We start from the raw sequence: 13,839 nt of genomic DNA, 5'->3' as shown, positions 1-13,839 counted from the left end.
TAAAAACAAAACCACAGATATTTGCACAGTATTAATGGCATGCTTGGCCTAGAATGCATTAGGTATAGCCTTTTTTTCTTCTTCTCTCTACTTACGTTTTTTCCTACCTCTTTTTCCTCCCTCCTACCATGTTCTCTTCTTTCCCGTCATCTTTCTTACCCTCATCCTGGCCTTAGTTGTAGGTTTGAAGGAAAATGCTGACTTTTATCATAGGTCATCTCACCCACTCTGGTGGTTTGCCTGGGACCTCTGTGTTGACATGTCCCAGATCTGTTTCTAGCCTGACCTCTCCCACGAGTTTCAAATGTATATATCTCCCTGCCAAACATAGCTCCTTGATCACTGCACTGACACTGCAAACACAGCACATCTGAGACTGAGGCCACCACCCTCTCCTTCCCCAAACCGTGACTCATCTGTTTCTTCTACGGGTTAATGCCACTGCCAACCACGTCGTCATTCGAGCCAGAAGCTTGGCATCCTTGCGCCTCCCCCAGCATCCAAATCCTGGAAGTGTTTGCACTTCCTAATTGTTCTTTTTCACCTCAAGCCCCTTTCTCTTTATTTTCCATCACTGCCCTAATTCAGAGTCTTGGTCACCTCTGTCGTCTGAGACATTGCAGTCTTCTCTGTGGTGTCATCCTTGACAATCTTGCCTGCATTTCCCTTCGGAGAATTCTGCAAAAATCCATTCTTCACTCTGCTGCTTGTGTCTATTCAGTGACTCTGCCCATCCCACAGGGTGAAAGCTAGTCTCCCTAGTTTGGCAACAATGACTCTTGTCCAGATTTCTGACTCCTCACTTTGTACTCTAGTAGTTCTTATGTACATGGTTTCCTGTGTACACCATGCCATAGTTTTCTTTCTAGAATATTCTTCCCTCCTTTCTCATCAAAATAATTTTATTTTTATTTATAGTGGCAGCTCCTTCTTGGGCTCCTCGGCTGGTTCCTCATTCTCTCCTGAACTTCTAAAGCATTGGATTATCCCAGAGTTCAATCTCTGGACCTCTTCTCTTAGTTGTCTGCATTATGACTTTATATACCATCTCATCGCTTTCAAATTACTCATGAGCCTGATCCTCTCTCCTAAACTCCAGACTCCTTTCCAGCTTCCTATTTGGCATCTAATAGGAATTTCAAATTCAAATTCCAAGTACCTGAAAAGAAACTTCTGATTTTCTACTTGCTCCCCAAATCCTTCTGTTCCTACATTTTTCCCATCTCAGTAATGGCAATTCCATCCTTCTAGTTGTTCAGGTCAAAATCCTGGAGTCACCCTTGGCTACTCTTTTTCTCTCAGACGCCACCTCCAATCAATCTGCCAATTCTGTAGGCCATACCCTCAGAGCACCCAAGTGTTAGCTCGTGCCCCTCCATGCTCCTACCGTGGTCCAAGCCACCAGCATCCCTGCTGGTATACGTCCAGGACCCTCTCAGCACGTTTCCCCGCTTTTGTGTTTGCCCTCTTCTGTATATTTTCAGCACGGTACCAGAGTGATCCTTTCAAAACACAAGACAGGGCTTCCCTGGTGGCGCAGTGGTTGAGAGTCCACCTGCCGATGCAGGGAACACGGGTTCGTGCCCCGGTCCGGGAAGATCCCACGTGCCGCGGAGCGGCTGGGCCCGTGAGCCATGGCCGCTGAGCCTGCGCATCCGGAGCCTGTGCTCCACAACGGGAGAGGCCACAACAGTGAGAGGCCCGCGTATTGCAAAATAAATAAATAAATAAATAAATAAATAAATAAAAATGAAACGGAAGGCAGTTCATATTATTCCTCTGCTCAGAACTTTGCTGTCATATCTGAGCTCACTCAGAGTAAAAACCTAATTCTCTACTGTAACCTACCAGGCTGCACATGGCCTGGCCTCGCACCACTTCTCTGACCCTCTGTAATGCTGTTTTAGTCACATTGGTTTCCTGGCTGTTCTGTCAACACGCTAAGCACGTGTCTCCTTCAGGGGCCTTGAGAGCTGCTCTTACCCCTTGATCTGGAACACTCTTCTCACAGATAACTGCATGGCCAGGTCCTTCATTTTCTTGCTATCTCTGTGTCTCTGCTCAAGAGTACCTTTCAGGCATTCCATGACCACTTCCTCCAAAATAGCAAAACCCTATCCCTGCATTCCTTCTAAAGCTTACCTTGCAGTATTTTTCTCCATGGCATATCATTCTGTAATTCATGCCATCATCATTTTTTATACCATCCCTAGAATATAAGCTGTACAACAGCATGCACTGTATCTGTTTTATTCACTAATCCATCACCAGTACCTGGTGTCTGAGCAGTGTCTGACCCTTCAAAGGTACTCAATAAATATTTGTTAAATGACTGGAAGTTGAGAAGTTATGTGTGTAGAGGCAGGTTTGTGTTTATAGCTTTGGCAGAAAGTTGAAGTGACTTTTTTTTTTTTTTTTTTTTTTTTTTTGCGGCACGCGGGCCTCTCACTGCTGTGGCCTCTCCCGTTGCGGAGCACAGGCTCCAGACGCGCAGACTCAGTGGCCATGGCTCACAGGCCCATCCGCTCCGCGGCATGTGGGATCCTTCCGGACCGGGGCACGAACCTGTGTCCCCTGCATTGGCAGGCGGACTCTCAACCACTGCACCACCAGGGAAGCCCTGAAGTGACTTCTGATTTCTCCGTAAAATTATATGTGAGATCAACAACTAAGAATAATGGGGGAAGTACGTTGACTGAGGTTTCGAAGAGCAGAGAAGGTTTGAAATAGCAGTTAGAGAGGAAAAATGAAATGATAAAAAACGTGGAATTGAGGGAGTAGTGGAGGCTGATGACAGTGAATTTACAGTTTTGTACCAGGCCTTGTTGGATGACTTTTGTACAGAAGACATATACCTTATTTGATTCATATTACTGTAGGAGATGGATATTATATATTACCATTTTACAGATGGAGCAGCAGGCTTGAACATGAACTAATTATCCTAAGGCATGAAGCGCTAGTATGTGGCAGAGCTAATAACATTCAAAGCAAGGTCCTTTTGACCATGGAGGCTGCACTCTTGTCACTACACCACGCTCTAGCATGAAGAGTGGACCCCATGTGGGGGGCTGTGGAGGGGACGTGTGCCAGGACATCAGTTGGCGCATGGAGGAAAAAAATAGCCAAACTTGTATTTATATGCTGTTCTTTTATGTTTCTCCTTTTTTAAAGTGTCTTATATAAGATACATACTATATTAGCTAATAGCACATCTATAAATAAGTAAATATGCATGTATTGGCAGTGCAATCTCAAATTATTTTTTACTGGTAGGGGTACATTATCAAAGAGTTTGGAGAGGGCTTCCCTGGTGGCGCAGTGGTTGGGGGTCTGCCTGCCGATGATGCAGGGGACATGGGTTCGTGCCCCGGTCCGGGAGGATCCCACATGCCGCGGAGCGGATGGGCCCGTGAGCCATGGCCGCTGAGCCTACGCATCCGGAGCCTGTGCTCCGCAACGGGAGGGGCCGCAACAGTGAGAGGCCCACGTACCGCAAAAAAAGAAAAAAAAAAAAAAAAAAAGAGTTTGGAGACCATTGTCATGAAAGCAAGAGCCCTTGCTTGCTGGTTAAGAATCTTGGATTATTCCATTAATAAAACGCAAGATCTTGGGCTTAATCTTCTAACTGATTTGCAGCCAGAGACCCCCTCACTTGTAAAATGAGGGTCTTGGACTTCAACTGACAATAAGGTGCTCTTAAATGCTAAAAATCTTTGGAAAATGGGACTAAAAAAGTAGGAGAAGAGATAATGTAAGAAAATAATGTAAATATTTTTTGTCACTGTTCAGAGAATATAATTTTTCAATTCATAACATTTTCTCCCGATATTAAAGTAATATAACCATATGAAATTATATTTTGAAAATGAAGAGTAGGCAGAAAGAAAAAGAAAAAAAAAATCCCACCACACTAATTCAGCCAGTTTACATTCTGAATTTCTTTCTGGTTATTTTTCCTAGTGGTATTCAGAGCACACATATTCCAATTTTTTTCATGTAATAGTTCTTCCTTGTTTTATTATCATTTTTAATAACAACATGGTATTCTCACTGAAACACTGGATTTTTAGTCCGATCCCAACTTTTCATGTTATAAACAGCGTTGTTAAAGTGTTTGTTCATAGAGCTTTACCCATATTTTGGGTTATTTTTCTTAATATAAATTCTCAAAAGTAGAATTACTAGACGAAGGAAACTTAAGTCACTTGCCAAATTGTTTCCCAGAATAATTAAAGCAATTTCTAAAGCCACCAGTTCTTATCAGAACCTTGGCACTGCATTGCTGCTCTTAAGAAAACTATTGTGAATTTAATAGGGAAAAAAATTTCTACGTTTTAATTTGGACATTTTAGATACTAGTGAGGTTATATTTCAATTTTTGTCCTAAGTCAAAAACAACTAGCAAAAAGGGAAATACAGTTCTTTGAGTTTTCTGTTTATTATTGGATTCTGGCTTTTTTCTTAATTTGTGCACCCTTTTAAAATTATACTCTCCTTTAATCTGAAAACTGTGTTTGATCCCAGCTGTTGGTTTCTAATATCATTCTCTAAGGAAAGGACAAAGGGCTCCTTGGAGAAATGGCTGATTCTAGAACTAGGGTAGGATATTTTGAAAATGAGCCTGGAGTGTCTTATGCCAAAAAGTAAAAGGTACTCCACAAACTAAAATAAAGTATATTGAGGGTGGTATATCAAAGGGACATAGGATCCAGTTGAAAATGTCCCAGTGACCAAAGCCAGAACAATTTCAGCAGGAAAATAAATAAAATAGTGTTCATTTATAACTCAGAGTATAAAATAAATATCTTTGGGCTTCCCTGGTGGCGCAGTGGTTGAGAGTCCACCTGCCGATGCAGGGGACACGGATTCGTGCCCCAGTCCGGGAAGATCCCACATGCCGCGGAGCGGCTAGGCCCGTGAGCCATGGCCGCTGAGCCTGCGCGTCCGGAGCCTGTGCTCCACAACGGGAGAGGCCACAAAAGTGAGAGGCCCGCGTACCGAAAAAAATAATAATAATAAAATAAATAAGTAAATAAATAAAATAAATATCTTTGAGTCTACTGATACAAAGAAATGATTGAATGAATACATAAATGGGGAGAAAAGAGAAATCTCTTTTACAGAAGAATTCCGAATCATTTATGTACATACTCTGCCCTCAAGAAGGGGAAGAATAAATCTCCACTCCTTAAATGTGGGCTGCATGTGGTGAGTTCCTTCCAAAGAGTACAGGGTGAAGACAGGGAAGTAATGAGTCACCTTACAGTGGAGAAACCTGAAAAACACTCCCTCAGCCAGGTGATTAAAGTCAGCATCAACAGTGCTAAGTCACATTGATAGTATGTTCCCTTGATGTGACGTGGTGAGAATGGCACTTTGCCTTTGTGGTCTTCCTCCCCAAAACCCGTAACCCCAGTCTAATCATGAGATAAACATCAGAAAAGTTCCGATAGAGCAGCATCTTACAAAATACCTGATCAGTACTACTCAGAATTGTCAAACTCAACAAAAACAAGGAAAATCTGAAAAATTGTCTCCGCCAAGAGTAACTTAAGGAAACGTGAAAAATAAATGTACTGTGGTCTCCTAGATGGGGCCCTGGAACAGAAAAAAAAGATACTCAGTGAAAACTAAGGAAATCTGAATAAACTGTGGACTTTGGTTAATAACAGTGTATCCATATTGATATATTAATTGTCCTAAATGTACCATGCTAATATATGATGTTAGGAATATCAGTAAGTCGATGAGAGGATAGATGGGAACCTTGTACCATTTTCTCAATTTTTCTATAAATCAAAATTGATAAAACTACTTAAACAAAAACAAAGCAGCTTGCATTACTGACCAAAGGACTGCTGCAATCTGGAAGATTGGAGGTCAGGTATATTATCTTTTTCACCCCAGGAGATCTCTCATTCCTTCAGATCTCTACAAATGTCATCTTTCCTCAGATCTGTGATGTGCGTTTGTACATAAAAGTGTTCTGAGGGGGAGAGGACTGCATATTTGGTGCATTCCAAGATAGAACTAGATACTTTCGACATCCATCTTACATAAATAACAATTCCACCAACATTTATTTGGTTTTTAGGACCTGATGGTTGCAGTGTGTTATGTTTATTTATTTATAAAAGTATTAAACATACTAAGGACTCTTCCGTTATCACTCACTAGAACTTACCTCTAAAGTTAAAAGGATCCATCCAGAACTCTGTAGAAAATGTCATAAAATGTCGATGGCTTTATTCCTTTTGAGTATAAAGTCTTTTACGAAACTGATTTTCAATGCTAGGTTTTAAATTACTTTTAGAAATGGGCAAGGGAGATATATCTGCCTGAATTATGGGACTGATGGTTCTGACAATGGAAAGTTAGAGATTTGGATACAAAATCACTTTTGCTTTGATATTCAGGGCTCTGACTTAGGCTTCCTGGTACTTGTTCCTTTGTCCATTCCACAGTTCTAGCAGAGGGCTTTACTCTGTGCTAAGCTTGATCCCCTTGTGGGGTTACATGCTTGTGGAAGAGATAGACAAAGGACAAATGAACCAACAAAATAATTTTGAATTATGGTGTGTAGCACAAAGAAATCACACATGGACCTGATGGAGAGTATGGCAAGGGGAAGGAGCAGAATGATCAGGGTCCCTACCCTAGTAAGGCAGTCGTGGAAGTTCTTTGAGAAGATGACATTTAAGCTGAAACCTGCAAAATGAGAAGGAGCCATCCAGAAAGTGTAAGGAATAATGTTCTAGGCAGAGGAATCAACATGTACAAAGTTCATAGATACTTTCTCTCGATCGACCCTACCTTTTCTTGACTACTACAGAATTACAGCATCATTTGATGTTATACATTTTCTACCACTCAAATATTTCCAAACAAGATAAACAGTTCTATAAAGACCATCAGTACACTTACCTGTTTGTCAGTGTTTTCTTTTTTTAAAAACAATGAATAATAGCATGTTTCAAATTTTAAAGTAGTGTCATCAACAGGTGCATGGTGCCCAACCTTGAATTTTTAAGGAAGAAAGAAAATCTGGCAAATCCTCTGATAAACCAATATGATTGCATATGATGCGTCAATAAACAATTTGAATTTTTCTTTGTTAGGTCTTTAATTCTGTTAGTGAGACCTGAATGGTGACAGCTTTCTCATTGCCTCTGCTTCCCAGTGAACTGCTTTTTCAGAGTAACTCTGAAAACAATGGAATAGATTCTAGGAATCCACAATCCAATTGGGAGATAGTTTTCCACCTGTTGGAAATGTGGTTCCCAAACTTTTCTTTGACTCTTAGGTATTTAATCGGCTGCTACTCCTGCCCCAGACTCTAGGATCAGGCTGCAAGGTCCTTTTTTTCTGGGTTTGAGACTCAACACTGCTCACTGCCACTCACTGCCCTCATGTATATAGTCATGCAATCCAGAAAATTGTGTAAATATATTTCGTTTTATAAACTGAGATTTAAGGTAGCAAGCGAGTGAAGAGCATCTGATAGAACGAATACACCAAGGCTTTATAAATGTGGCCTTCATTTATTTGTTATTCGTATTCATTTGAAAAAGGACTGGTTAAAGTGTAATTTGAAACACTATGAAATTAATAGTAAGCAAATGCTGTGAGCATCTTGCAGGAGGAATATTTAATGTGGAGAATACTTTTTTTCAAATAGCTTTCACAAACTCTTAAGGGGCCTAACTGTAACATACCTACTAATTTAATGTAAGTAAATTTGATATACTAATTTAGAATAATTCATATTATGTCAATTTCTACTTAGAGAAAACTTATTTTTATTTTCTTTACCTTAATGAGTCTGAAATTTTACAACTATATTAAAAATCATTCATTTGTGAATATTATGGTACCTTAAAATTATTTACATTTAGAAGCTGAAGATTTGTTTCTTTTAATTTATTTATTTGTTTTTATTTTTGGCTGTGTTGGGTCTTCGTTGCTGCGTGCGGGCTTTCTCTAGTTGTGGTGAGCGGGGGCTACTCTTCATTGCCATGCGTGGGCTTCTCATTGTGGTGGCTTCTCTGTTGTGGAGCACGGGCTCTAGGCACACGGGCTTCAGTAGTTGTGGCACATGGGCTCAGTAGTTGTGGCTCGCGGGCTCTAGAGTGCAGGCTCAGTAGTTGTGGCTCACGGGCTTAGTTGCTCTGCGGCATGTGGGATCTTCCCGGACCAGGGCTCAAACCCGTGTCCCCTGCATTGGCAGGTGGATTCTTAACCACTGCGCCATCAGGGAAGCCCTGAAGATTTGTTTCTAATTTTAAAATAACCTCAGTAGAATTATCAACCTCTAAACAAAGATTTTTAATTTTTATTTCTCTGAAGGTAATGACTTAGGTTCAAATATCATGACCTCATTTTCATCAAATTGTTTTTCTCTCCTTCATTGACATACTTAAATCACTTTTTAAAAACTTTTAAAAAATTGTAAAATATGTCTTTACATTCAAAAACCGTATATAAGGCACAGTTTAAAGAATAATAAAATGAAAACAAAAAAAAAATGAAAACACCTAAACAATCACCCAACCAAATAGAAGCATTATTTATATTTGAAGTATCTTCTGTGTACTTCTATGTTGTATTTCCCTGCATTTCTCAAGAAGTAACAGCTATCCTGAGTTTTGTGTTAATCATTTCCTTGTTTTTAAAATAATCTTGTCATATATACATATCCCTAACCATAATAATATATAGTAGTTTATTTTATATATCTGTTCATCAGTAGGTTGAGAGTCTTGGTTGTACACAGCTGTAGTTCATTAAATGTTAAGTGCCATATAGGATTCAATTATTTGGATAGATCATACTCCAATTTATTTATCTATTCCCCTTTTGATGGACATTTGGGTTGTGTTTAGTTTTTTACATTTTAAACAATGGTGCTGTGAATACCCTTGTGCATGTCTCCTGGAGTACATTTATAGGAGTTCAAATAGACTTTTAAAACCATTTTTTTGTGATTATCAAGTTGGAGCCCAAACAAATTTTCATTTTTCTCAAATAAGTATTTTTGTAAATTGGTTGGGCCCAATTGGCAGTATAAGAAGTAAAATCAATGACTAGTTCTTCTGAGTGCTAGAGAATTCATGTAATGATTATCCCTAAGTTAAAACTCACTTAGATGAGAATACATGCTTGATGTATTTGTTTCTATTTTTGTTTTTAATTATAACCAATTGAAAAATGCATCCATTGAACCAAACTTGTTTATTTTGCCATTTCATCTATTAATGTAACTAATATTTGGATAGAACTCTACAGTTTATAAAGCACTTTTACATACCTTATTTCTCTTGAGTTTCACAAACATCTGAGGAAGTAGGTATTATTATTCTTCCCTTTTTTTAGATTTATAAACTAATGATCCATGAGATTAACAGACTTGCCCAGATTTTAAATCTATTACCTCTGAATTTATATGCTATATACTGTTAATATTTTATAAATGCCTCTTTGTGGGTATAGTAGATAAATATGTTATCATTTCTTTGAGAACACTGATTAAGATTTAAATTTCTTCCACAGTTCCATCTCTCTTATGCAGAAAAAGAATTGCTAGAGAGAGAGCCAAGAGGAGAAGCCCATCAGGAAGTTCTTAGGCGAGCAGCCAGAGACCTTCCCATCTACACCAGGACCATGTCTGGAGGTAGAGGATAACGAGTGCTTTGTCAGGATGGGTTGTGGTGATGGTTAGAAAGCATATCTATACTTGAAACTGTCAAGCACTCATTGAAACACATTGTGCTTCAGCTTGGATTATTATTAAATCTCTCCTGTTCAGTCCCATAAAACAGAATGGAAACATGAGTAATGCTATGGCACAGAGATCTCAACCAAGTCAGAACTGACTTTACTTCTATTCTGCCTTCCTAGCTGTGACTCAGTGAAGATGTTATAACTGCTGAAACTTGATTTGTAGTTGCGTTCATTTTTAAAGTTTTAATTCCTATTCTTATTTAATTCAAAAGAGCAGTATCTGTTATGAACATAACATTGATAATCTTACATACATTTAAAACTTAGTATGTAAATTATACAAAACTTAATTCGGATATTGATAAAATTTCTTTATCTTTAAAATTTATGTTTTTTTTTTTTTTTTACAAAAGCAACTCAATAAATCTCATTTACTTGGACTAAGATTTTTAAGGTAATTTAACAGCTATCTAATTAAAGAATTGTCTTAAAAGCTGACACACATGGACTACTGGTACTTGCCCACAGAGGCTCACCCAGAAAGAAACTCTCTGACTTTAGATGTATCCTGTCCCTTTCAGTGGCCACTAGCCCCATGTGGTTGTTGAGCACTTAAAACGTGGCTAGTCCAAATTGAGATGTGCTTTAAGTGTAGAACACACAACTAGTTTCCAAGACTTGATATGAAAAAAGGACTGTAAAATACCTCGTTAATATTTTTATATTATTTATATTTGTTTCTAACTCACTTTAGAGTCATAATTGAATATAACGCTAAGCTTCACACTTGATTTTTTCCTGTTGTTTTTACTGTTTCTCAATGAGCAAGTGGTCATCCCCTGATTTAATATTATGCCACTGGTTCTATCCCATAAAGAGAGCAATGTGCTTATGTATGTTTACATATGTTTACCCTGTATAAGCCTAAACTAGTATTGAGGAAATTTAAGCCCCCTAAAAATAAGTTACTACACAAGTTGCCAAAACTAGTTAATGGCGGTGACAGTATCAGGTGCAAAACTCTCATCTCCTCATTCCTAGTGAAGTGCTTTTTCTACTAGACCCCTTGCTACACCACATTAAGACCAAGGAGGGAAGTATAAGTCATACCAGGATAAAGTATTACTATTCATTAATAACAACTATCCTTTGGATTTATAAGTTATCTCCTTGTGTGGGTTATGTACTGGTGAGGCTGTCATCTCTTGTATGCCTATCTCCTGGGATGAACTTATGTTTCTCAATATTTGTGACAGTCTGGAACAGAACCTGAACTTCCTGATACAGTCTTTCTATTTTTAGTGCAAAAATTCTGGATGCATGCTAAAATCAATATTAACAGACTAGAGTCACTGACTCACGTTACAGAAAGTATAATAGATAATAATGCTGGTGTGATTGGTCTCCTTCTGGAGCATGTGGAACGTAAAGGTAATCATGATGCAGAAAGGACGTCCAGTGGAGCAGCCACAGTACCCCCAAGGCAGGAATGTGAGCAGGGTCCTTCTCACCCCATCCCCAGCCAAGACCCTTGGGTTGTTCGGATAACTTCCTTCTTCACCCTGCGAAAAGCCATGGACTAAAGCAGCTGAAAGGCTCCATTGATGTTCACACACTTTATACGTCTTAAGAGAACTGAAGAAAGTAGATGGCAATATAATTTGGGGTTTTCCTATTCATTCTAAATCCACAGTCCTTCCTCCAAACCTAAAAGAGAAAAATACCAGCTGCCTATACACTGACTGCTGTACACAGAGAACAAATTCAACCATATACGGACTTGGGTGTAGGGTGTAGTGAGGCAGGTATTAAGTCTCCTCATCTCACTTCTGTTTGTCCTGTGCTTTCTTCTGATCCAGCCATCTCCTGCTTTCTTACCGGGTTCTCCAGACTCTATTATATTATTATTTATTTTTATTTTTATTAATGAGGACTATTTGCTTTTTTAGCTCTCCCTTGCTATCGATCCTTTCCTACAAAAAACTATTTGTAGATTTTTTGAGAAGGAAGGTAACCATTAGAAGTGAGGTAATTTATCATTTTGCACACAGATGTTGGTAATGTTTCCTTTTCAACATGTAGCAAAAAAGTTTTAAATCACACAATACATGAATAAATTCTCAAAAAATTCAAGCAAGACAGTTAAAATAAAATGCCCCCTCCCCTGTTAAGACTTTTTAAGTGATAACTAGATGGCTCATTTAAAATTCCAGTGGGATGATTTTAGTTGAATATAATATGGCACATGTGGAGTGTTTTTTTATTATAAGACTAAATTTCTGTTTCTAAAAGACAGTAAACAAAACCTTTTTCTACATTGTTTTGATTTCTTGTGAGTTATTGCCCACTTTAATTTGAAAGGTTTTTTTACCCCGGTGTACTTTAGAGATAATCACCACTTGGAGAGAATCTAGCATTGCCCACCAAAACTCACCTGGAAATTCTGTGACTTTAGACCCATGCTGCCCAGTATGGTAACCACTAGTCTTTATGTTGTGATTACTGACAACTTAAAATGTGACCTTAAGTGTAAAACACATAACAGGTTTCAAAGGCTTGGTATAAAAACAAGTAAAGTATGTCAGTAATATTTTATATTAATTATATGTTGAAATAATATTTTGGATATATTAGGTGAAATAAAATATATCATTAAAATTAATTTCCCCTGTTTCTTTTTACTTCTTTTAACGTAGCTCCTAGAGAATTTAAAAGTACTCATGTGGCTCACATTATATTCCTTCTGGACAACACCGCCTCACACTTTGATACTTCGCATGAGCCAGTGATACCTTAGAGCTTCACTTGGGATGTACCTGTGAGGCTCCTTCATTCAGGAGATGAGCAGGCCATGCCATCCATCTCTGGAATTTCTGAAAAAGAAAGTTATAAGGGGATGATTAAGGAATTATTTCAATATTGAAAACAACTCCATCTAGGCCTCGTTGTCTTCAAAATAAACCTCATTTTATTGTTAGTTTATAACAACCATTTCTGTTTTTTAGAGATTATAGTATTAGCTAATATAATCTTGGTAACTGCTTGTTGCAAGTATTTTTTCCAAATTTTAAGTTCATTAGTATTGGTGTTGCTGGTCCTACTGGACTGCCCACTTAACTGATCTCCTGTAATTTTGGCAGACTGAGTGCATCCTGTCAGATGCCTGTGTCCTGGAGGAGCCTCTCCAGATCAGTCCTCCATAATTGTCTCTGATATCTGTATTAGAGGAGAAAGGGTCAGGACTTCAGTCACAAGAATTAAAATTCTCTATTGGAAATACTTCTTGCAATACTCACTTCTAGTCTTGTATCTCACCCAGCAGAAAAGATGTGAGTGCTTTCCCAATTCAAGCAACCAATTGAGTTTATTCACAAATTTCTGAAATGTGTTTTCTCAAAAAACTTCTAGAATGTGGTTGTATCCTCCCCTAGTTATCCTGGCAGGGTACTGGAAATGAATTGATTTAGTCGAGGGAGACATTCTGTTTACTTTGATAGAAATGGACATGGTTGCACCCTTTGTGAATCTTACTGTGACTGCTTTATAATTCTGTAGTATACTTATAGTTGAGCGTGCCTTAGAAACATTTCCCCCAAAGATTTTCTATTTTTGGGAAACCTCTCCAGAGAACTGAGGCTATAGGCAAATCATTCCATTTTTGTATTTACGCAGTCGGGTATGTCATATTTACCGAATTTAAATTCATTATGCTTTTTAGAATTTAAATTTGGATAGATGATTAAAAGCTATTTAAGTGTGTATTCAATTCACTGTTAAATCTAAGGCTAAGTGGAACTCTTTGTTCATAGCAATCCGCTACTGTGACAGATGCCAACTTATAAAACCAGATCGCTGCCATCACTGTTCCGTCTGTGATAAGTAAGAAAACCTTTTACTTCTAAAATGTCTACATGCTGGTGGTCTTTTTATTTAATATGTTTCTTTTCTCACCGCTTTCCACATTATTTCCTTTTCTCCTTATTCATGCTTCTCAGACCTTTCTTTAGGAAGTATAACCAGCATAGTCCCTTGCATTAATATGAGTGTGGCTGAGGGCCAAGATTGGTTGCCCCCCTCCCCCCAGATTTTCGCTGGTATGAATGAAGTGCATGATTT

At 38.4% G+C, this 13,839-nt stretch overlaps 1 protein-coding gene across 2 annotated transcripts in view; it reads left to right on the top strand.

Annotated features, from left to right (window-relative positions):
- The window catches only part of ZDHHC2 (zinc finger DHHC-type palmitoyltransferase 2), a 69,179-nt gene that overhangs the window by 31,685 nt on the left and 23,655 nt on the right, over nucleotides 1-13,839 (top strand). For both annotated transcript variants that reach the window (XM_060086029.1, XM_060086028.1), the window contains exons 4-5: nucleotides 9,553-9,673; nucleotides 13,533-13,602. In XM_060086029.1, coding sequence (XP_059942012.1) covers nucleotides 9,553-9,673; nucleotides 13,533-13,602 — 191 coding nt within the window. The remainder of the gene's footprint in view (nucleotides 1-9,552; nucleotides 9,674-13,532; nucleotides 13,603-13,839) is intronic.

Source organism: Mesoplodon densirostris, chromosome 20, assembly GCF_025265405.1.
Source record: "Mesoplodon densirostris isolate mMesDen1 chromosome 20, mMesDen1 primary haplotype, whole genome shotgun sequence".
In the NCBI taxonomy this organism is placed as follows: Eukaryota; Metazoa; Chordata; class Mammalia; order Artiodactyla; family Ziphiidae; genus Mesoplodon; species Mesoplodon densirostris.
Note: the sequence above shows the minus strand (reverse complement) of the source record. Positions and strands in the feature narration are given on the sequence as shown.